The sequence below is a fragment of the Silene latifolia genome, chromosome X (assembly GCF_048544455.1).
Source record: "Silene latifolia isolate original U9 population chromosome X, ASM4854445v1, whole genome shotgun sequence".
In the NCBI taxonomy this organism is placed as follows: Eukaryota; Viridiplantae; Streptophyta; class Magnoliopsida; order Caryophyllales; family Caryophyllaceae; genus Silene; species Silene latifolia.
In genome coordinates this window covers 35983576-36010083 of record NC_133537.1, presented here as the reverse complement: position 1 = coordinate 36010083, position 26508 = coordinate 35983576, and the positions used below count along the sequence as shown (strand labels likewise).

At 30.1% G+C, this 26508-nt stretch overlaps 1 protein-coding gene across 2 annotated transcripts; it reads right to left on the bottom strand.

Moving 5' to 3' along the window:
• Positions 1–9818: 9818 nt before the first annotated feature.
• LOC141623222 (uncharacterized) lies at positions 9819–11608 on the bottom strand. Of its 2 annotated transcripts, XM_074439304.1 has the most exons (3): positions 10741–11608; positions 10402–10565; positions 9819–10309 (listed from the first exon to the last, which is right to left on the bottom strand). In XM_074439304.1, the coding sequence occupies exons 1-3, from the start codon at positions 11075–11077 to the stop codon at positions 10262–10264; spliced, it is 549 nt and encodes a 182-aa protein (XP_074295405.1). In that variant the 5' UTR covers positions 11078–11608; the 3' UTR covers positions 9819–10261. The 2 variants fall into 2 exon arrangements, with proteins under 2 accessions (XP_074295405.1, XP_074295404.1); XM_074439303.1 differs by having other exon boundaries at positions 9819–10565; positions 10741–11605.
• Between the last annotated feature and the right edge of the window lie 14900 nt (positions 11609–26508).

Here is a 26508-nt window from a genome sequence, read left to right as displayed (position 1 = left end):
CACCAATCCGGGAATTTCTGAGATTTAATAAAACATGAGGAAATTTCGTGTCCAGTAGCAGTGCAGTAAGAACACGAAAGCTTCCATCGCTCTTGCCTTTCAAGGTCACGAAGAGCACGCCAATCAACGGTTGGTAGAGACAATTTAGAAGGATGACGAACGGCAAACTCCATTACGTCCGCAGGTTCATCCGTAGCAGCAGCCCCGGAACGTAAACGCTCCTCTTGTAACACCAACTGAAAAGCCCGATTAAGAGTAGGCAAAGGATCGAGAGACAAGATATGGGAGCGAATATTACTATAAACAGAGAGATCCGACCCCATAAGAAATTTATTTAGACGCTCAGAATCTTGTCGAGCAAGTGCGTCCTTGGCAATAGCACATAGACCGACCGCATTTACAAGTAAAATGCGGCTCGTGATTAGCAACAGCATCCCAAAGGGCTTTCAACTGACCAAAATAAGTGGTGACGGACATACCTTTGGATTGCTTACAATCATGAAGTTGTGATTTGAGGCCGTGAATTTTAGAGCCATCAACCGTCGCAAAGCGCATAGCCAAATCGTCCCATAGAAGACGCGCATCTTCAAAATACGAAAGGCTCCCGTTGATGGTTGGATACATAGAGTGCATAATCCATTGAACAAGGGTGCAATGAATGGTCTCCCACTACTCAAGAAAGAATTTATCAGCGGGTTTAGTAATGGAGCCATCGAGAAAACCAAATTTACGCCTCGATTTAAGAGATTGGCGCATCGACTGACTCCACTCCTCATAATTATGGCTGCAAAGTTTAACGTGGGCAACTAATTGACCGGGGATGTCGTGACTGCCAAGATAATACGGAGACAAGACATAAAATTTTGGAGAGGGAGATGAAACGTTCTCGGTTTCCGTCGACATGATGGATGACTGTCGAAGAGGAAGCACGAAAAGAATGAAAGACGGGATTTAGGGTTTAGATCGAAACCTAGAATCTGATACCATGTTAAGTTGTAGAGAGTATAGATAAAGTGAAATGTGTGTTGTATTTCTCATTCATAAGACGATGATTAAATACAAAGCATATGGGATATAACCCTATCGAAACCCTAAAACATATGGGCCTAAGTCGGCCTATTAGATGATGACCCAATGTAGACAAAGTCTCGAAGGTCCCCAACCAACTTGAACGCTTTACTGATTCACCACACATACAAACTGGACTTGATATGCCTCAACCCAATATTATCCTACTCGAATGTCACATTTAGGGATAATACAGAATAAGAGACTTAAAAATAAATAATCCAGGTCATTAAATTACCAGACCAAATTATTTCCATTTCTTTGAAAGAAATGAATAAAATTACATTTAGGAATAAAACAAAATAAGATGTCTTAAGACGGATCAAATGCATAAAATCACATTGCAATTTGCTTAGAAAATGCCAAAAAATTTCTCTTACTATAAAAGCTAAAACTTTTAAAGAGACTGTGATTGACTTCATAAACTTTAAAAGACTTTTCATACCCCTTAACCCGTCACTAAAAAACTTCCTAACTTCCTATTAATTTATTTTTATTTAAAGGGTAAGTTATACTCCCTCACATCCAAACCAAAGTTAACAGTTACTTTATCACACTTGTCGAGGCACGTTTCGCGACGTGAATATCTTTAGGTACACATTATTAAAAATTATAAAAATTTGATATTCTTATAGCATTCATGACGATAAATCAAACAAGATCTCACATGACTATATTTTTTCTTATAGATTAAGAATAATACCAAAGATTCTCTACGACCCTAAATAGTGTCAAAAAATAAGTGTTACCTTTGATTTGGATTGAGGGGAGTACAATACAATTTCTTTTATCTCTTTTTTATGGTTTGATAATAAAAGACATTTCATAAAGACCAATCATTTCCGGTAAATAACATTAAAATTATTTCAGTTTATAATAATCTTAAGAAAAAATAAAATAATTAATTCAATACCAGTAAATTAATTTGGAGCTAAAATCATTTTACGAGATTTATAATTTATATATTATTCATTTAGTTTCATGTTGAATTATATTTGCATTAATTAATAGAACATATTTACGAATAACAAAGCTTTTAAAAAGAGACCCATATATTTTTTGTATGGGTATAAAATTAGTTTTCTTTATTACTACCATGAGTTGATATCTAAACCGTTATAAGATTTAATACGGATATCCCGTTTATAAGACTTATTCAAAAAATACAATCTTTAGAGTTCAAGTTGCGTATTGGACGTCAGTGTGCCGCTGCGGCTGTAAATTTGTCATTGTTGTCAACTTGGTGGTATTAAAATTGTAAAGCATCTTGTTTGTGACGGGCTAATTTCGTCACAAGCTGAATACCTTTTACAAAAAGGGAGAGGGGATAAGGTGGGATACCCCCATATACTTTCCCACTCATCTCTTATGGGTATTTTGTGAAAGAAAATGGTATCCGTTACAAGCTTGTGACGAATATCGCCGACTTCAATGAAATTTTGTGTTAAAATTGGGATTCTATTATATCTGTGCATGGGATTTTGTGGTCCAATACATACATACAAAGACAAACGCAGTACCACTCCGATCCGCAGTATGACTTAATGACTATCTTATACTCCCTCCTATTCTAAACAGCTCTCCCTAATTCTTTTTTCGTCTATTCACAATACTCTCCCTATTTTCTTATTTGGCAAACTTTTATACTTATTTTAATCACCTCACCCCACAACAATACCCCACAATACTCATAATTTATCTTATTTTAATCACCTTACCGCACAACAATACTTATTTTAATCACATTACCCCACAACAATACTTATTTTAATCACACAATATCTTCCCTTTCTTCAATCTCATATCCCACTACAATATTTTACCATATAATACTCCCTTCTCTCAATTTCTGTGCCCCCCATGAAAGAGGAGGGTTATTAAGAATAGGTGGGAGTATATCTTATATATATATATATATATATATATATATAACTGGGTTGAAATATTGTGGATGTACCACGTGTCCCAAACAACATTAATGACAAGTATTAATTACAGCTAATCATTTAATATGAACATAATAAATGTAGCATTAATCTTAGTAAATATTAATTATAATTTAATAAATTTTATTATAAAATTACATTAAATAATGACGTTGATTTGATTCTAAATTTATTAAAAAAAATATTTTGATAAAAAGTCTAAATTGTAAATAAAAATGTTCATTGCGAAAAATGCTTTCAATCGAGTATAATTTTCATTATGTTTATTAACATATTTTGATATGTAGAGATGATTAAAGTGAGTATCTTAGAATGTTTTATTTTTATGTAAAAATACATTTTGAGAAAGTTATAAAACGTAGACCATTATATTTGTTAAGAAAAATATATTTGGAATAGTCATTATATTTATTAAAAACAAAACTTTAAAAAAAAACTACTAAGATATAAGTTTTGATAGTATGGAAACGAAAAATTATATTGCGACAAATTAAATGCATATGAGATTTTGAGAGGTTTAAATACTGTGATAATGAGCGTGTATGTACACAGTGATCGCGAGTGAGTTTGAATAAATAAAAGAAAAGTAATTATTATTAAGTAATATAAAATTATATAAGGTTGTTTTGTGTGGTATCCCTTGTTTCTTCGCATTCTACATGGTGCCCCTATATTTTTGAAAATATAAGTGGTATCCGTAAATTTAGTAAAATGTTCTAAAAATACCCAAACTACTAAAAATGACGTTTTTAATATGTTAAATTCTGCAAAGAAAATATGTTTATAATTGAGTAGACGATGTTTAATGACATGATAAATTATTGCCAAAAAAATCAATAAAAAATGTATAAATTAAACATTTTAAAGAGGCGGATTAGAGCATTTTAGGTATTTTAAGATGTTTTAATTATGTTTAGGGGTACCACTGGATATTCAGTTGCAATTTTTTTTTTGTAAATATCTTCAGTTAAATATATATAAGTCAAGAATAAAACATTGATTATGACTAATTAAATATTACTTTTAGTTAAATATTTTATATGTTATCTTATAAAAATTATATTTGAGTAAGTTCATCCTATTTCATTTATGGGTAAATTCTTAAACATCATTATATAAAGTTATTAAAAAAAACAAAAGGTACAAATTTCTTATATATATATATATATATATATATATATATATATATATATATATATATATATATATATATATATATATGTTTGACACATAGCACATTTAAGACACAACCAAAACATATGAATAAGTTTAGTTTAGACCCTATATGTTTGATAAATAAATATCAAACGTTATACAGACAAAACTAAAAATTACATAAAATTATATTCACATCATTTTGAATAAATATTTTAACTGATTTGGAACATAACGTATCGTGAAATGATATAATTTAATAGCTTAATGTTGTTGTTGCATTATTCAAATAAATTTTATTTTAATTAATATGATATTTGATCAATTACATTTTTTTTTGTAAAACGTTGATCATGCGTAATTAACTACTCCGTATAACTTATTAGTTTTAATTAAAATTATATGTATTTTATTTAAAACACTAAGCTTAAACCTAAAAAAAATAAAATTTAAGCTGCAATCTACTAATTTCACCTAATATGCTGTTTACCAAACAGGGCCTTAATCATTGAAAAAGAATCTCATGAGGAGAGTAGAGTGCTACAAATATTAGAAATTGAGAAAGATAATATTCTTCTAGATTTTTTACGTTCAAATTAAATGACACAATTAACCAAACACAAAATAGATGGAGTATGCTCCGTTGCTATCAAAAACCGATCTCAAAAACGTGTAATTCTAACAGAAAAAAGTGTAATTCTAGCAACAAAAAGTGTTTGAGATTAAAATTAGCTTGTTTGAGATTAAAATATTAGCTTGTTTCAAGATCAAATGAATAAATTATCAGATTTGATATCAAAAACCGATCTCAAAAACCGACCCAACCAAAAAAAATATCAGATTTGATATTTTGAAAAAGTGTAAAACTCAGATCTAAAAAATAAGACGAACTGAAAAAGTGAATGTGACTTTTGAATCAAATTAAAGATTGTGAAGAGTTGACCAATTGATTTGAGCAAAGTCACATGTGCCTCGTTGGCTCGTAACTCCAATTAACAAAGAAATTTCCACTTTTGCAGGCTTTAGTACCCATCACCCATCTTCAATAATGTCCAACCATGGCTTCTTCATCCAGCCATGGAAGCTACAACATACTGAACATAGCATCTCCCCTGCCGTGGTGGTCGACAACCATGCCCAACTGCGTGTGGTGTGAGTCGTGGTGAGGGTAGGTGGTGGTGTGTGCGTGTGGTGTAAGTCGTGGTGGTGGTGTAACTTCAGTCGTGGTGAGGGTAGGTGGTGGTGTGTGCGTGTGGTATAAGTCGTGGTGGTGGTGTAACTTCAGTCGTGGTGAGGGTATGTGGTGGTGTGTGCGTGTGGTATAAGTTGTCGTGGTGGTGATCTCGATTTTTTGAGGAGTCGGTGGTGGTGGTGTTGTTGTTGATGTCGTAAGGTGTTGTTGTTGATGTCGTGAGGTGTTGTGGTGGTGTGTGGCGGTATTTGCGACGGGAGTGGAGTAGGTGTGGGGTAGTTTCGGTGGTGGTGGTGGGTGTTGGTATGCGGTGGTGGTGGTGGTGGTGGGTTATTGGCGGCGGGAAGGGAAACAGTGGGTTGGGTTGGAGAGAAAGGGGGGGAAATTTTTTGATTTTTTTGTATTTGAATTTTTTTGGTTTTTGAGAGATGAGAGGTTTTTGAGATAAAATATGAGGGAATTGTGTGGATGAGAGATAAGTTAGGTGGGAGGAAAATGTATATATATTGAATTAGTGATTAATTAGAATTAATTAGTATGGGTAGTGAGAGAGTGGTTTAATTAGCTTTAATCTCCTTTTTTCTTGTGTAAATCTTAGCCATCCTTTTCCCTCATCCAAGGGCTCTAAGGAGAACTTATGGACTCAAATGTAAGACATGGACTTACTTGATCTTATTACTATATATATATATATATATATATGTATATATATATATATATATGTATATATATATATATATATGTATATATATATATATATATGTATATATATATATATATATATATATATATATATATATATATATATATATATATATATATATATATATATATATATATATATATATATATATATATATATATATATAGTATTAGGATCAAGTAAGTCCATGTCTTACATATGAGTTCATAAGTTCTCTTTAGAGCCATTGAATGAGGGAGATGGAGGGCTGTGATTGAAACAAAAAAAAAGGAGATTAATGAGCTAATTTACCACTCTCTCTCTACTATACTAATTAATTAACAACATATCCTAATTAACCACTAATCTAACATATATACACTTTTCCACTCACCATTTCTGTCTCATCTCACACAATTTCAATACTCTCATCTCTCTAAACCCAAATAAATCAAAACCTCCCAAAAACCAAACAAATCAAACCTAACAAAAACCAAATAAATCAAAACCCCCCAAAATAAAAAACCCACCCGTCGGACCACACCACCACCATCCACAGCCCAACTCCGCCGCCCGCCAGCACCACCGCACCGCCAACACCCTCCTTTTCCCAGATCTGCAACCACCGCCCGCCAACTCCGCCGCCCGCCAACACCCTCACCCTCACCCTCACCCCGAGACCCACGACCACCTCCTCAACTCCGCCGCCCGCCAACACCCTCACCCTCACCCCGACACCCACGACCACCTCCTCTCCTTCCCTACCTCAAGATTTGGTTTTGTATTTTTTTTCCTTCCCCTCTCCCTTTTCAGATCTGGTTTCGTCATTTTTTTTTTTAAAATTTCGTGTGTTATTGTTATTGTTTTAATTTTTGGTTTTGTATTTTTTTTCCTTCTCATCTCCCTTTTCAAATCTGGTTACGTCTTTATTTTTCTTTTTTTTTTTTTTTTTTTTTTTTTTTTTTTTTTTTTATTTCGTGTGTTTCGTGTGTAATTGTTATTGTTTTAGTTTTTGGTTTTGTATTTTTTTTCCTTCCCCTCTCCCTTTTCAGATCTGGTTACGTCTTTTTTTTTTTTCGTGTGTTGTTTTAGTTTTTGTTTTTGAAATATAATTTTGATTTTAATTATTAGTTCTATAAAATGAGGAGAAATATTTAAATAATTTTATGTTTATATTTTTTTTTTAAATCTCGTTTTATAATTATTATTTTCAGATTTTGTATTTAAAATGTCTTATTGTTTAATGAGATTTTGTTTATGTTTTTGTCTTTTTACATGCATTTATTTTATTTTGGGTGTTAGTATGACATTAGTTTTGATTTTGGGTGTCTTGTTACATATCATTTTTTTTTCGAGTAAAGTCGTGTTGGTGTTGTTAGAATTACACTTTTTCCTATTAAAATTACACTTTTTTCTGTTAAAATTATACTTTTTTCTGCTAGAATAACACTTTTTTCGGCTAAAATTACACTTTTTGTTGTTGTTAGAATTACACTTTTCTTCATTAAAATTACACTTTTTTCTGTTAGAATTACACTTTTCTGCATTAAAATTACACTTTTTTCTGTTAAAATTACACTTTTTGTTGTTAGAATTACACTTTTTTTTTTTGAATTACACTTTTTCTTCATTAAAATTACACTTTTTTCTGTTAAAATTACACTTTTTGTTGTTAGAATTACACTTTTTTCTGTTAGAATTACACTTTTTTTCATTAAAATTACACTTTTTTCTGTTAAAATTATACTATACTTTTTTTAGCTAGAATAACACTTTTTTTTTCTGTTAAAATTACACTTTTCTTCATTAAAATTACACTTTTTTCTGTTAAAATTATACTATACTTTTTTTTTGCTAGAATAACATTTTTTTCGGCTAAAATTACACTTTTTGTTGTTAGAATTACACTTTTTTCTGTTAGAATTAAACTTACCTCTATTGGACTAATGTTACACTCTCAATGGACTTGGTCATATTCTCATATTCTCATTGGACTAATGTTACACTCTCAATGGACTAAAATTACATTCTCAGTGGACTAAAATTATACTTTACTGGACTAAAATTATACTTTTCTGGACTAAAATTACACTTTTCTGGACTAAAATTACATTCTCCTTGACTAAAAATAACAATCTCATTGGACTGAAATTACACTTACCTGGACTAAAATAACACTTTTTGTCATTAAAATAACACTCGTAAAATGCTAAATTACAATAACTTGTGATAAAATTACAAAAATTCAAAATATTATTCGTTAAAATCACTCGGAAAAGATTGAAGTTAAACTTGTAAAACGCAAAATTCTCGTAAATATTCCTTAAAATTACACTTTTTGCTGTTAGAATTACACTCGTAAAATCCTAAAATGTCGAAAACTTGTCTCAAAAAAAAAATATGAAAAAACCGAACCAGGAAAAATGTTAACAAAATTTTCACAAACTTTGAAGTATAAGACAAAAGATGGTGTTAATTGTGTATGATAATGAATTAGTGAATGTATTACTAAAACTAGAGAGAGAAGTAAATTAATTAGTGTTAAGTGTGTTTCTTGCTTTCAATCTCAACCTTCCACCATGCATGATCCAAGGGTTGTGGGAGGGACTTATGGACTCAAAATATATAAAGGACTTAGGAGAACTTTGCTCTCTCTTATGGTGAGTTGTGAGTTGGGGTAATCTCAGCCACTAGATTATATTAGAGATGAGTGGCCAAGATCAAATCTTACATGTCATATAAAACCATTGTCATTTACTTATTTTCTCTTTTTTCTAATGTTACTTTTTTTTTTTACTTTTTTTTTCTCTTTTTTTTTACCTCGTGTTATTATGCTTTTTTTTTACCACTTTGATTTTTGTTTTCTCTTATGTTTTTCTTTAATTTACTCATTATGTTACCTTTTTTTCTTTTTCTTTTTTACGGATTTTTTTTTACTTGAAATTTTTTTACTCTTATTTTTTTACCTCGTGTTATTATGCTATTATTGTGCTTTTTTTTACCTGGATTTTTTTACGACTTTGATTTTTTCTCTCTTTTTTTTTTTTTTTTACCACATGTTATTGTCTTTGTTATTGTTATTCCAAATTGTTATTGTGATGTTATTCTAACATTATTTTGATTTTTTTACGACTTTGATTTTTTTCTCTCTTTTTTTTTACCATATGTTATTGTCTTTGTTATTGTTATTCATTTGTTATTGTGATGTTATTATAACATTCTTTGTGAATTTTTTACGACTTTGATTTTTTTCTTTTTTTTTTTACGTGTTATTGTCTTTGTTATTCTCATTTTATTGCGATGTTATTCCGGTGTCACTTTTTTTTTACTACGTTGATTTTTTTACTACTTTGATGTTATTGTGATGTTATTAAAACGCTTTGATTTTTTTTACGTCTTTGATTTTTTTTTTCTTTTTTTTTTACCACGTGTTATTGTGCCGTTATTCTCTTTTATTCTTTGTTATTGTGATGTTATTAAGGTGTCACTTTGATTTTTTTACTACTTTGATTTTTTTACTTTTTTTTTTAACCGCATGTTATTGTGCTGTTATTCTGGTGTTATTGTGATGTTATTCCTGTGTCACTTTGAGTATTTTTTACAACTTTGATTTTTTTACTCTTTTTTACCACGTGTTATTGTCTTTGTTATTCCTGTGTTTTACGATGTTATTCCTGTTATTGTCTTTATTCTGCGGTGTTATTGTGTTGTTATGACGGTGTTATCCTGATGGTATTGATTCTGTAGCAAGTGAGCACAAGAGCAAAGAATCATACGAAAACTCCCTCTATAATTTTGTGTTTTTCTAACTATATACGGTCACAATTCTTATGAACATGAATATAAAACTTAATAAGGCAAATGAGTACCATGGAGTCCATATTACGATTTATCCCACATACTTAAAAGTTAAAACACTAATCCACAAAGCCACGACCGCCAAACTCATCACCATCCCCAATTCCCCACTGGACACAACACCACCGGTCTCAATCACACATTAAACCAGTTATTCCCGATAAATACTATGGTAAGTGGTGACCATGGTTTTTGTACTCTAGTCATTTTTTTTTTTGTGAATCTGAGATTTTGTTCGGTTGAACTGAGGAGTCCGAAACGAGATTGTGAGAATGGAAATGGGATGAAGGCCAGCAGTGGAGGTCATCGGGGAAGGAGGAAGAAGGTCAGGGATGAGAAGGAAAGGAAGATGGTTCACCCTCAGGAGGAACAGGGAGGGGTTGTCGGGAAAGGAGATCCAAAAGGGACCTGAAAAATTGGAAGCTTTAATAAATTACACCGTGTCTAAAAGTCATAGAATGAAACAACAGTACTACTGAAGATTGAGAACTGCTCAAAACCTCTTCTACTGAAGAAAGTCCAACTCGGCATATATCATCAACTATTTTAAGGGCATCCGAAACCCTCAATGAAGTTGCTAGACCAATCACTAATGTGGTGTACACGCTTAATTCTGGCCTCGCCCATCTCCACCTCCCAACAAAACTACCATTCTCCTGTACACCTGCAATTTTACAAATATTTGATCAATGCACTAATTAATGCAGTGCATAGAATTGCACAGTCAAGATTGCTTTAACAAATTATCAAAGAATGAATGGTTCTACTACTAGTACAACCGATAAATGACAGACGACTAAAAAACCGTCACAAAAACACATGGAAACGACGAAAAGAACCTTGATCAAAGGCAGAAGAGCGCATAGCAGCAAAGATAGAGAGAGCCAAGTGAGTATTGTTACACTCAAGAGCAGCCTTGATTATCCTACAACAATCTGCACTACTCACACCACAACTTCCTACACTTTCCCCTATCATTTCAACAACTTGGTTTGCATCACTTAAGCCTGCAGCCCTAATGATCACCTCATCTTGTAACAAAACCCTCTTACTTTCTTCACTTTGAGAAACATTACTATGTTGGCCACTAGCAGCTTTTGTCGAGACCGAACCGTCTCCGAAAGATGTAGACAATGATGAACATGGTTTTATACTCTTTTCCAAGAGAAGATCCATAGACCATATCTTTTGGTTTGATCCCCAACACGAAAACCAAGTTTTAACATTGGAGTTGCGACTACAGTCGTAGTACAGAACCAACTAAATACGATTTTGCCAGGCTAAAAATCTGAATAACTGATCCTTGCTCATCGAGATATAGCAGGAAGCAAGAAGCTCACCTCAGAACCTAATTACTCACCTCACACACTTGCCACCACCACGACCAGACGCCGCCGCCGACGACGACACGATCACGACCAGCAGGCACCGCCGACCACTCATGTCCTTGTCTCTACCAGATTGTTGCAAATTAACAAACGGATAAAAACCAATTTGGCGATGAGCGGCTGATCAATAATTGACGAAAACTAATAAAAATTGTTGAATTAATTTTTAATTGTTGAAATTGAGAAGAAATTGATGTGCTATGATATTTTTCCCCAAATTTCTAGGGTTTTGTTTCAATGGTTTGCACGTTCTTCAACTGAGAAAGTTTTAGTGAGAAGCTAATTTTGTTGTTCTGAATTTCTGATGCGTTATCTTGCTAAGGAATGGATTTTGTTTGTCTATTTTTTTAAAGTTATGAGATTTAATCTCTGCCCTTGATTTTTTTTAATCTAGTGGCTGAGATTTTCCAAACTCACCACTCACCGTAAAAATCAAACTCACGAGATCCCGCCTCTCTCTATATATATATATATATATATATATATATATATATATATATATATATATATATATATATATATATATATATATATATATATATATATATGTTTGACATATAAGCATGTAAGAAAACAACCAAAACAAAACATTTGAATAAGTTTAGTTTGGACCCTATATGTTTGATAAATAAATATCAAACGTTATACGGAAAAATTAAAAATTACATAAAATTATATTCACATCATTTTGAATAAATATTTTAACTGATTTGGAACATAACGTATCGTGAAATAATATAATTTAATAGCTTAATGTTGTTGTTGCATTATTCAAATAAATTTTATTTTAATTAATATGATATTTGATCAATTACATTTTTTTGTGTAAAACGTTGATCATGCGTAATTAACTACTCCGTATAACTTATTAGTTTTAATTAAAATTATATGTATTTGATTTAAAACACTAAGCTTAAACCTAAAAAAATAAAATTTGAGAAAAAAATAATTTATTTTTATTTATAGGTAAAAATATTAAAGGTTATATATGAATTATATTATTTTTCTTCAATTATAATAATAAAATTTTAAAACAGGCCGCGCGAAGCGCGGGATACTACCTAGTTCACTATACTCTTCCCCTTTCCTTTTTGCACAAGGAATAAGAAACCAATTTTGGACCACACAAAACACACTACCCCACATGTAATTTAATTTGGACCACACAAATCAACCCAAAAAAAAGAAAAAGGAAAAAAACCCGAATAATCCGAATAAGGAAATAGGGAAGAAAATGGTGAATATGAGGGAGTATAATTTGTGATTAAAGGAAGTTTTTTTCAAGCGATTTCGTAGTTCCCAAGCTTTTTAAACTACCTAAATATTATTAATTTGTTTTTAAATACCTAACTATTAATATTAATATTAGAGGTGATAAATTTGATTATTATCCTATATACGTTAGATAACAACCTCCACTACTATTAATATGTTTTTTAATAATAAATAGAATAGAACTCTATCCAAATTTCAACTCCAGCTAATTCTTAAATCCAAATAGAAATACATTGTGGGTAAACCTTCTCCTGCTCGACTACATAGACCTATAAGACGATCAAGGAGATGGACATAATTTGTTGTTCTACAAACATAAATAAATAATAAAAAAAACAATGAATATTTTTTTGTTTTTTAGTGCAAAAAATAAAATAATGAATATTCCATATAGGAATTTTGGTACATGACAACTAAGCTATATATCTAGGATATATATTATATTAAGATTAAAATTGGACTAGCTATAATGATAATATAACTTCTACTTTTTGCATTTGATGACTATAAAAACTCTATTGGGAAAGAACTTCTATGCCATGCCATCTATATATACTCATACTCAATGAGGAAACAAGCAAGAAGTTATATTGATCGTTCGTTTTCCGTTCATAATCATATATATATGTCATACCTTCTTTTAAGTTGTAGTTTATTCTTAATAGTAGTTAATTCCCCTATTTTGTATCTCATATTCATGTGTTGTTTGTTCTTAATGATGATTTGTACATTGTTTTTATTTGAGTTAAAACTTAGTGTTGATTTGTTAATATAATGTTGTTACTTTAAACATACTAACTAATAGCTTGAATTTCCATTTTTTTTTGTAGGAAGTATTTCATCATGATCGAGACAAAATCAATTGCCCGAGCAATTTTTGAATGATAACATCGTCATTGATGCGGTTAGAAAAGTTTTTCTTTTTTCCCGAGAAACATGTAAAAGAAGCACGCTTTTAAAACTACTCATATTTTAGAACTATTAAATTTAGAACTCAATATTAAGATATTGAAAACCTTCATTAAATTTTTATCCCACCTCTTTTATCGCTTTTAAAACTAAAAATTTAGAATTATTAAATTTACACTTTGATTTTTGGTCGTGTGGCTTATGTGGTCGGTGCGCAATACGTTGAATTATGATCGATGAGCAATACGGTGAATTGTGATCGACAAGCAATACAAGAGAAATTCAAGTATTATATCACCACCCCGTGCGATGTAGACATATTTCTTAGAAAAGAATTTTGTTAAATTAGTTAAACCAAGACATATCACTTAGGCCCTGTTTGGCAAACGGTAGAAGCAGAATACGGTTGACAGGTTATAGTAGCAGGTTTTACCATCATATTAAATTAGCAGAATTGAGAGAACGTGTTTGGTAACTAGCTGATTATATTACAAATCTATCGTTTCATATATAAACTCAATATGCTATTACAATATACTGCTAATAGCAGCATATTCAAAAGTAGTAGTTTCCGGCCCATATGGTATCCCTTGTTTCTTCGCATTCTACTTGGTGCCCCTATATTTTTGAAAATATAAGTGGTATCCGTAAATTTAGTAAAATGTTCTAAAAATACCCAAACTACTAAAAATCACGTTTTTAATATGTTAAATTCTGCAAAGAAAATATGTTTATAATTGAGTAGACGATGTTTAATGACATGATAAATTATTGCCAAAAAAATCAATAAAAAATGTATAAATTAAACATTTTAAAGAGGCGGATTAGAGCATTTTAGGTATTTTAAGATGTTTTAATTATGTTTAGGGGTACCACTGGATATTCAGTTGCAATTTTTTTTTTGTAAATATCTTCAGTTAAATATATATAAGTCAAGAATAAAACATTGATTATGACTAATTAAATATTACTTTTAGTTAAATATTTTATATGTTATCTTATAAAAATTATATTTGAGTAAGTTCATCCTATTTCATTTATGGGTAAATTCTTAAACATCATTATATAAAGTTATTAAAAAAAACAAAAGGTGCAAATTTCTTATATATATATATATATATATATATATATATATATATATATATATATATATATATATATATATATATATATATATATATATATATATATATATATATATATATGTTTGACACATAGCACATTTAAGACACAACCAAAACATTTGAATAAGTTTAGTTTGGACCCTATATGTTTGATAAATAAATATCAAACGTTATACAGACAAAATTAAAAATTACATAAAATTATATTCACATCATTTTGAATAAATATTTTAACTGATTTGGAACATAACGTATCGTGAAATGATATAATTTAATAGCTTAATGTTGTTGTTGCATTATTCAAATAAATTTTATTTTAATTAATATGATATTTGATCAATTACATTTTTTTTGTAAAACGTTGATCATGCGTAATTAACTACTCCGTATAACTTATTAGTTTTAATTAAAATTATATGTATTTTATTTAAAACACTAAGCTTAAACCTAAAAAAAATAAAATTTAAGCTGCAATCTACTAATTTCACCTAATATGCTGTTTACCAAACAAGGCCTTAATCATTGAAAAAGAATCTCATGAGGAGAGTAGAGTGCTACAAATATTAGAAATTGAGAAAGATAATATTCTTCTAGATTTTTTACGTTCAAATTAAATGACACAATTAACCAAACACAAAATAGATGGAGTATGCTCCGTTGCTACTTATTATTCCTACTGCCGCAAACTTTTTGTTCGAAAATAAAGATTAGAAGTTTAGAATATCAAAATGGACTTAAGAGTTAGGATCAATGACATGTACTCTATTGGTGTGATACACTCATATGTATAACAAGTAGGGCAGAGTACGGATCGAGTATTTGATTCAAAGTGCTAGTTCGGATCGGATATCCATATTAAAAATCTTGAAGTTAGATATCCAATATCCAAACCAAATGTTTCGGATATCCAATGTTCGGGTATCCAAAATAATCGGATCGGATGCGGATATCCATCGGATATCCATACTTTAGAATTTACTTTAAAATTAAGTTTGAAACACGATTATATTCATAGTCTTACATGATGATTTTCTTTAATATTCTTATTCCAATGTTCTCGACATAAAATTTAAGTACCACCTAGATATTTCTCTAATATTTTAAACATTAATTAAGTTGTTGTATCAAATAAAATTTTATTTTCTCGAAATTATACTAGAAAACTATAGTTTCGGATCGGATCAGATATCAAAATGTTTTAATTCTAATATCCATATCCAAACCAAAACCAAAGATTTCGGATTAGATATCCAAACCAAACTTCACTTTCGGATCAGATATCCAAACATTCGGATCGGATATCGGATCAGTTTGGATAATCGGATTTTTTGCTCTGCCCTAATAACAAGCATAAAAATATGTTGAAAATAAGAGGATCAAAATACAAATAAGTTGAAATTGTTATAAAATCTATATATATATATATATATATATATATATATATATATATATATATATATATATATATATATATATATATATATATATATAAAAGAGAGTTTTTTCGAGCGATCTGAGAGCGTCCACATCATCAAAAATAAATTTAGGAAAGTATAATTTTTGATGTAAAAAATAAAGTGGAAAATCTTTTAATTATTATAATATGTATATTTCCTAAATTATATTCAAGTGATATTTCCAATTTTTATATCAAACTTTTACATTTGATTTGGCAAAAAAATATCGTTAAAAAAATTATGAAAATAATATAATTAGCTTTGTGTTAAAAAATGCTATCATTAGAGTATAAATTTCATATTATTTGCACATGTTAAAGATGGTGTACTTCTTAATACGTAAAATTGTATAATTTTTAGTATGTTTTGTCCCACATTGGAAAATAAGTAGGTGTGGTGAATATACTACATATAAATAGTAGAATTGTCTCACATCGAAAGATTAGTATAAGGTGATGTGATCCTATGATTATAAATAGGATGCATATTTGGAACTTATGTATCCACCAAAATTTTTTGAGTCTCATAAATATTGTTTTAAAGAGCTCTTAAGATTTTCTATCGTTATCTACGATATGATATAAAAATAAAGTGGAAATCGTTGGGAATTAATCGGGAAATAACTAAAGGTTGAACAAGAAAATCAAAAAATAAAAGGTTTTACTAATGGTAGTCTCCTGACACAATACAAAACTAAAGATTTTACTAATGGTTGTCTTCTGAATGCAGTAATAGAGCTTTAATGAGTCGTTATATGTACGATGTAGAGATCCATATCTAATGATCGAGACTAAGTGGTTTTTACCTTCAAAGAAAAATAATATGTATACAATAGTGGTTTTTTAAGAAGAGACATGTATTTCTTGGTATGTTATATCTTTCACATTGAAAAATAATGTAGGCATTATGAACATACTACGTCTAAATAATTAAATTATGTATCTCACATTGAAATAATAGTATACGGTAGGGTGATTCTATAAATATAAATAGGAGGCATCCTTGAAACTTAGGTATTAATCCAAAATTTTTTTGATATAAAAGATATAGACTTTTTAATATGTTATATGTCTCACATTGAAAAATAATGTAGGTGTTATGAATATATTATGTATAAATAATAGAAATGTCCCATATATATACATTTTCTATATTATATTAAAGTGATGTTTATTATTTTGATATAAAAACTTTATATTTCATTTGAAAATAAATATCGTATGAAAATTATATAATTAGATTGTGACAAAAAAATGTTATCATTAGAGTGTATATTGTATTGTATTGTATTTTCTCATTATTAAATCGGGTTGATCTCAAAGTAGGTACAAAAAAATGGTGTACTTAGTAGTTAGTATGTTATTTGTCCTACATTGAAAAGTAACGTAAGTGTGGTGAATATACTATGTATAAATATTAAAATTGTCCCATATCGGAAGATTACCGTAAGGCATGGTGATCTTATGATTATAAATAGAAGTCATAACCCAAAATCTTTTGATTCCCTTAAGTATTGTCAGAGATAACTCTTAAAAGAGTTTATATTATTTTTATTTCTACAATAATGATTTCTAACCTAAGTTAATGTTTGGAAAATCTTTTAGTTATTATAATATATACTATGTATTTCTTATTTTATATTCAAGTGATGTTTCTAATTTTCATATAAAAACTTTTAAATTTCATTTGACAAAATAATGTCGGTAAAAAAATTATGAAAATAATATTATTAGATTCATGGTAAGAAATGCTATCATTAGAGTATATATAGATTTCATATAATTTGCACATATTAAAGATGGTGTATTTCATAATATGTTATATCTCCCACATTGAAAAATAATATAGGTGTGATAAATATACTACATATAAAAAATAGAATTTTCCCACATCAAAATATAGCATAAGGTGGGTGATTCTATGAGCATCCTTGGAACTTAGGCATCAACCCAAAATCTTTTGAGTCGCTTTAGTATTGTCTTGGAGAGCTCTTAAAAGTTTATATCATTATATTTTCTACCTATAGAATTTATATGTCCCATATTGAAAAATAATGTAGGTGTGGTAAATCCGTAAATATACAATGTTTAAATAATATAATTAGAATTGTGTTAAAAAATATTCTATCATTAGAGTATAGGTTCTTATCATTTGCACATATTTTAATTATGATAAAAAAATAGAAAACAAACGTCAATGGTAGCATGTGTAATCTATCAAAGTTCAAGGTTACCATGAGAATAATGATATAGTTAATTAAATTTGCATTTAAAAGAGAGATATCCGTACCAATAAAACAATAAAGGGGGTATAATTTTTTGATTGTTATTTTATTGCCACGCCATCAAACTTAACGTCCATTTAACAGCCTTTATATTAGAGGGTACCATGGGCAAAAAAATGGAACCTCAAGGGTACCATGGGCAGATTTTTAAAAGTAGGGGTAACATGGAAAATCTAACAAAACTAAGGGGTACTACGGGAAATTTCCGTATCTCAATTATTTTAATTTTTTTTTTTTGAAGAAAAACAACGTACAAATATTAATGGAGAGTACTTGATCATATTATTAAATTTAAATATAACTATTAGATATAATGAGTAGCAATTGTCTGTATTCGGTATTCGAGATCTGGTTGGATGTCGAACTAAGTGCAAAAAAGATGGTGTAATTCTAAGTATGTTATTTGTCTCACATTGAAAAATAATGCAGGTTTGATAAATATATATTACGTATAAATATTAGAATTGTCCCACATCAGAAAAAAATCCAATTTTTGTGAATATATTACTTATAAATAGTAGAATTGTCCCACATCTAAAGATTAATATAAGGTAGGGTGATTATATAATTATAAATAAGAGTTAACCCACATATATATATTAATATTTTTTTTTGAAAGAGATATTTTAATAATATGTAAACAAATCATTAGACATATAATGTAAACATTAAACGCTTATAACGTTTTTTTTTTGCATTATAAATAAGTTAATTACCCCGTTGCAACGCACGGGCATTCAAACTAGTATTATAGTATAATATTATATGGATGTCCATATCTTAGAATATTCTAGAGTGTATTAGCTTATGGAAATTTTACCCTCATTGTATGTGTATATATACCCCTCGTAATGGAATAAGATACAGTTTTGTCTCTCTCTTTTTCTCTCTACCTTCTCTCTATAGTTCTCTTCTCTCTTTATTTCAAAATACATTATCAGCACGAGTCTCTAACCATTATTAATAATCTCGTACAATCAAGTAGATCTGATAGTCAAAAGGTTCATATCAGATATTATATTATATTCCTCAGCTAATTCGGGTACGTTCTCACAATATTATTTATGGTTATTTGATAGTACGAAATATAAGAATTATAGGTAATTGTCCATCACATGTAGTCTCATGCTCAATTATAATTGATACTCCGTACTTGCTATAATCCTCTAACTACACATCGCCATCTGTACAAAATTCAAAAGAGTCAAATCAATTTTTTACATTCATATGATAGTGCGTATAATACAGATTAACGGATAGACACACATATGATGAAGTATTGATTTTAGCTGAATTTTAAATTAGTCTTGTTATGTTGTTTTAGTGGTTAGTGATGGTATATGAGTTAATTAACTAGTATGATGATGTTTTATTCGTTTTTCAAATTATCAATGTCCCACACATGTTTGTCAAATGACGGCCGTTTTATGTACTTACATGCCTTAATCATGGTTTGATTTAAACCATAGTTTGATGAGAACAACTAAGTTGAAATTAAAGACAACATGTGTATATAAACCATATACTCCATGTAGCAGGTAATGTAATTTACTTCTATTAAAAGGAATCTTGCGTAATAACATGTCTTGAATCATACATGTTGTGGTATTATATGTCCTGTTATTAAGAATTGATTTTTATTGGCCATAATAATTTTATCTCATTAGTGGGGTATAGTACCATTAGAATTGCATCATGTATGATAGAAGTAATAATTACCCATATATTTTGTAATTTATGCTTGTTATACCAACGAGATCAGATGCGATTTTACACTACCGTTTGTACAATGACCGTATTGAGTATGTTATTGCACCTCAACCGTCTTATGAAATTATCAATCTCGTCTACTAAAGGAATTAATATATTTTTGTGCTATAGTCCATTCAGAGCGATTTTATAATGGTGTATATAATTATAATTTTAGTCTTACATAATGTATGATATATTTTTGGATCTAAAGTTCCAAAGGATTTATTTTATAAAGATGAGAGATATATCCAAGTTATAACTTTGGCCTGAAGTTCAAAGTTTTAAAGGTATGTAATAATTTAACACTGTCTCATCGGTACAATATATTCATATTGTATAAGTGTAAGTGGTCAAAATTCCACGTCTATGAGTATATGATCCATTTTTCAATTTAAAGCGGTCTTTATGAAAGGCAAATTTATTTGCGAATTGATTCTTGTTCACCTGAAGTCGAACAGAATAATGAGATATGAAATTTGATCCATTCCTTGAAGTGAATGTGACATCTCATAAAGACTTTGTCTGTAGCAGAGATCGAGAATATGGCGTTATGATAAGCCTAATGTTGCGGCCTTAATTAAGCCTAATGATGTGGCCTTATTGAGCCAAGTAAAAAAAGCCTTAATTGAGCTTAATCATATGACCTTATTGAGGCAAATTAGTTCATTGAAATAAATGAAAATATCTCATAAAAGTAAATATCTCATGAAAAGTCATGTGGGAATATGAAACTCGTATATGCAAGAGTTTGATATGAAAAAGAAAAAAAATGATATACGAGCTGAAATTTTGATACTCATACTATGACCAAAGTTCATACTGTTTACATATACTGAATTATTACCTGGAGTTCATAATGTTTGCAAATATTGAAACTGTGACTTGAAGTTTACAGTGTTTATAAGTTCTCACATTTCACATAGTGAGTATTATTTTGAGTATCAATATTAAGAATGAACTCGGTGTTCATACATGAATGTCTGCAAATTATGCGACAATTTTGAAAAATTCAGAAACATATCAAACCGATTCAAAACATTCCCTGAAGCGAATGAGATATAATGTTTTGAGGATGAAATTATTTTATCTTTCATATAAGTAATGTAGTCATATCGACACATTACATAATAAATTTGATTATATGCCATTTTTCCCCGAGAATAATATGACATTGTTTTGCTCATCTAATAAAAGTATGAAAGTATACCACAAGCAGTGATTAGTATGAGGATATGGATATTTTCATGATTTATGTGTTTATTTTAAAACATTGGTATTCCCACTAGAAGTGGGCATTGCTTCACATTTGAAACAAGAGTGATAATGTGACCAACATATATTATATTGTGAAGTAAATGGTCGAAAAATACATCTAATTTGAAAGTTGTTGAATCATCTCTAATGCTTGAAGGGAATAATTGATTCGTAAGTTAAATTATCAACTTACATGTATTATCATGCTATATAGCACATTGAAACATGCGTTGTGATAAACATGCTTATGTCATCATTGTATATGTTGACAATTATAATTGTTGGTCATATGAAAATACTCAAAGAGTAATATATTCCCTATTGGAATATTGTCGAGTCTTGCCTACATATATGAGACACCTATTGTGTCACATGTCACATCATTTCTCCGGTTGTATAAAGTATTACTAACCATAAGATTAGTATGATGAATATAGTCAACAAAAATATGGCATGTGATAAGTAAAATTATTGACATACATCCAATTCTGATTAACGATTGCCGTGTATTTTTGGCAAACTAAGAAAGTTGACATGAAATGATTCAGATGTGACAAATTAAAGCCATCCGGGTTCTTACTATACCCGTTTTGATAAACCTTGTGTTTATCTTCAAGAAAAGATAAGTGCTGAAAATCTCTCGTGTAGAAATTTTATTTAAGGCAGGACACTACACTACGATTGAGTATATAGGATGTTGGAGATCTAAACTACTCGATATTGAATAAAGAACTTAAATGTTCGTGTATGGATTGACACTATATTGTGTGACTTGTAGTCACATAAAGATTTTTCTGAGTAGTTCCCGTGATTAAAAATCACATTCAGATTTTTATATAAAATCGTTGATCTCTTAAACTGGGCATTGTGAATCAGCACATTAAAAATCCAACTGCATTACACATTTCTTCTAGAAATATTTTATTATTGTACAAAGATGCGCATATAAATTTTCATCGATGATATGAGAAATTGATGTCTAAGGTGGTTATGATAAATTTTGGACTATAAATTGATTATAGTTTTTACCACCTTAGGGGGAGAAATATGAGTTAAAAGCTGGTAAAAACAAATATGATCCCATACTGAACCAGAAGTTCAGAGAAATGTTATACATTAAATTCATTGAGTAGAGGTTTTGAATTTGATATAACAAAATGTTTTTCCAGAAAATAATACAAGTACACATGAAGTTTAGTATAAGGAAAGTCAAGATGAATTGACGGTTCCAATGAATAAATGTGAAATAGCAAGTTCAAGCAGTTGGTATGACATATAATTGCTATATTTGAAGTGTCCCTGAAGTGACACGATATCTGAAAGATAATAGATGGCTTAAATGAATATAATGGTACCACATACATATTCAGATTCAGATATCATTAAACAGTACTGATATTATCAAGAGATAATGATGAAATTATATCGATATATTTATGGAGCCTACATACATTTTCGCGCGATATTTTATGGACTCGATAATGGGGGATCTTATATAAGTCCATTTTGATTGTCGACATAAAATCAATGATTATATATGAGCTCATGGACTAGAAGTTCACTTATTGACCTGAAGTCAATTCAAATTATGAATATTGGAAAAGAAATTTGTACAGTTTGCATTTTGAGTCATCATCATGTGCATATAGAGAGTAAGTTCATCATTGCATCTTGGTTTTAATTTATACATTATTATTATTGCATATTTGTTATAATATGTTATTTAGAACTTAGTTTTATATCATATGCATGCACATGTTTCATAATATAATTTTGAATGGATAATGTTGAAAAGGAGAAATATATTACGATCTACTCCTTTGAAGATAACTCCCTATAGGAGCCTCTTATAAATGATCATCAATTGTTAATGCTTGATCAATTGAGTTATTGAAAACTCTTGATGAAATATATAAAACTCTACAATACGATTGAAAGATATCGTGATTAGTTCCAAAATGGAACATCAAAACTCCTATAGAGTTTATTTGAAAAATTATTGTCTCAACCTAAAGTATGAGCATATGAGAATTCAGATTTAAATGAACTTCTTGCTAACCATGTGAAATTAGCTTATGGTCCAGAAGTACCATAACGATTAAAAAATAATGTATTTAAATTCTACAATGAGAATGTCAATTCATACATATATGTGATTTAGCAAAGAAAATCGCTCAAAGGTATTGGATGATTTATTGAATAATTATCGGATTGATTCTCCTTAAGATAAGGATTAAGGAACGATGGCTACACTCTTTTTCCCTTCGATTAGTTTTTTTTGTCTCAACGGGTTTTCCTAACAAGGTTTTTAACGAGGTAACACTATAAGCGCATTATTACGCTATAATTTAGTTATGTCATCATGATTGATTGAGATGACAATTGTTTTAGATATATAATGTTATGTCGTTTATTGAGGAGAAACTATATCATTATTGCGGAAGTATTAATTGAAATAAAGATCCAAGAGTTATTATAAAATGATTATATCCAGACTGTGAGTTCTCAAATAAATATGATATCGAAGCTATCGTGAATTTCTATTGATCGAAATTCAAGTTTATCAATCACAATGGGTACAACTTCAACAATCGAGAAGTTATGTCAAAGCATGGATCATTTCAAGATTTATCAAGTTATGTAATTATCAGGGGGAGTAGCACGCGCTGTACTCTTTTTCCTTAGCCATGGTTTTGTTCACTGGGTTTTCTATGGAAAGGTTTTAACGAAGCAGCTTGTTATGCGTGTTTGAAGATTAGTGTACTCTTTTCCTTCACCAGTGTTTTTCCCACAAGGTTTTTCTAGGAAGGTGTTTTTAACGAGGCATCTTTTCTTCAGTGATGGACATCCAAGGGGGAGTGTTATGAAATATTATAGTATAATATTATATGGATGTCCATATCTTAGAATATTCTAGAGTGTATTAGCTTATGGAAACTCTACCCTCATTGTATGTGTATATATACTCCTTCATAATGGAATAAGATACAGTTTTGTCTCTCTCTTTTTCTCTCTACCTTCTCTCTATAGTTCTCTTCTCTCTTTATTTCAAAACAGAAATTGGATTTTTTGGGAAAAAATCTTAATATTCGATTTAATTACAATTATCAAGCTTCCTTTTAAAGTTATTGAGGTAGTTTTAAAATTATTAGATTCACTTACAAGTTATTAAATTATATTTACAATAATTTTGTAAAAGAATTGAACTACATTATAAAGTAACTTAGCAAACTTCAGTTGACACAAATCTTATATTGTACAAAAAGGTCCAATAGAGACATGAATAATTACGTTTGCTTTATTTACGTGGGGCAAAAAAAAGTAAACGTAAACTATTGAATGGAGCTAAGGGATTTCTTAATACCAACGTTATAGGAATCAATCATTGAAATATAAAATATCATGATACAATGATATTACAAAGTAACCTGGCTTAGTCCTATAATCCGGCCTAAAATTAGATGTGTCATGGTCATGAACTTTATTCTTTTAATATGACTATAAGCTATTTGGTGAAGAGACAAAGAAGAAATACCATGCGAGATTAACCACACAAAGTCGCAAGACTCGCAACAGTTTTCATTAGGGAGTATTATTGCAAAAGATTGATTTATTAGGTAACTGCGATGAAGAAAACGCCACTTTTATTAATATAATGTCAATATCGAACAAATAGTGGCAGCTTTTGAGAGTCAATTAACTGAAATATATTGATTTCCAATTTTGCATTTTTTTGTCGGTCTTAAAAATTAAGATAATTTGATACTTATATTATTAAGAATAAGTATTTACCAAACAATTCTAAATAAAGCTGTTTTAATAATCTTCACGGATTTCTTTATTACTAGAAATCAGTCATTAGACAGCTAAAGAATGCCATTTTTTATATAATTAAAAATATTACAAAAAATTCTACCAAATGGCCCGTGCATTGCATGTAATACTCCGTATCTATATTTTTATATAATAATTATTTTATTGTATTTATACGAGTTATGTTTGGGACGGAATAATAAAATAATAATAATTATTATTTTAGGATGGTAATGATGATAATAATAATAAATGGTAATAATAATAATACGCAATACGATGCATGTATACGTATCCGCATACTACCTTATGTATATATACCCTCACCTTATATACTCCACCCTTATCCACCCATCACCCTTATCCACTAAAAATTTCAACCCAATCCTCACCCACCAAATTTTAGAGAGAAAAGAGCGAAAGGAAGAGAAAGTGGAGATTTTGCCCTCCGTCTCGAGATCGTAAGGTAAACCGTCTTAAACTAGTATTTATATTATTTAATTTATACCGTTGACTCACCCGCGACTTTGACCTACCGTGTGACCCACCGTGACCACCATAGGACCACCGTTGACCGCCCAAATGGTGGTTTGACCGAGTATATGTAATGGATTTTAGCTATTTTGTGCGACGGTCTTAAGACGGATTTTTGACTCATCTTTTTTTACTATCTTAGGCTGAACTCGGGTGGGTTTTGTCGAGGATTGAGTGGGGGTTGTAGGAGTAGTAATGGGTGGAGGAATGGGTGGCGTTTGGGTAGTGTAAAACGGGTCCAAAAAGGGGCATACGGGTTGTGTGTTATTGTTGTCGTATTGTTGTTGTTGCTGAGGTTGTGGTTGTTATTGGTAGTGTTGGTAGGCTCGGCTGGTGGCGGCGACGGATGTGGGGTTAAACCATGACCACCGTGGTGGTGGTGGCCCACGGTGGTGGCTTCTTTGGCAGTGTTAAAGGTGAGAAACCGAGTGTGAGTGTATGTGTTGTTGGGTTGGTGCTTGTTGTTGTGGTTGGTGTTTGGAGGCTCGGTTGGTGTCTATGGTGAGGGTGGTCCATGGTGGTGATGGTAAGTGGTGTTTGCCGTGGAGGTGGCGGCTTTATGGGCTGTTTTGAGGCCAGTTTAAACCATGGGTTTGGGTTCGCGGGTATGGGTAGTGTGTTTAAGACGGGTTTTAATTATTGTAGAACGGGTTGAGTCGGGATTGAACCCAAAAGTTGGCGGGTAGTTGAGTCGGGACTTGAATTTAATTATATTAAATTATATAATCGTAATTTAATTAGATTAGTTAATAATTAAATATATTTAATTATTATATTTAGGTGACGGTTTTGTGGAAGAATATTATTAGCCGGATTG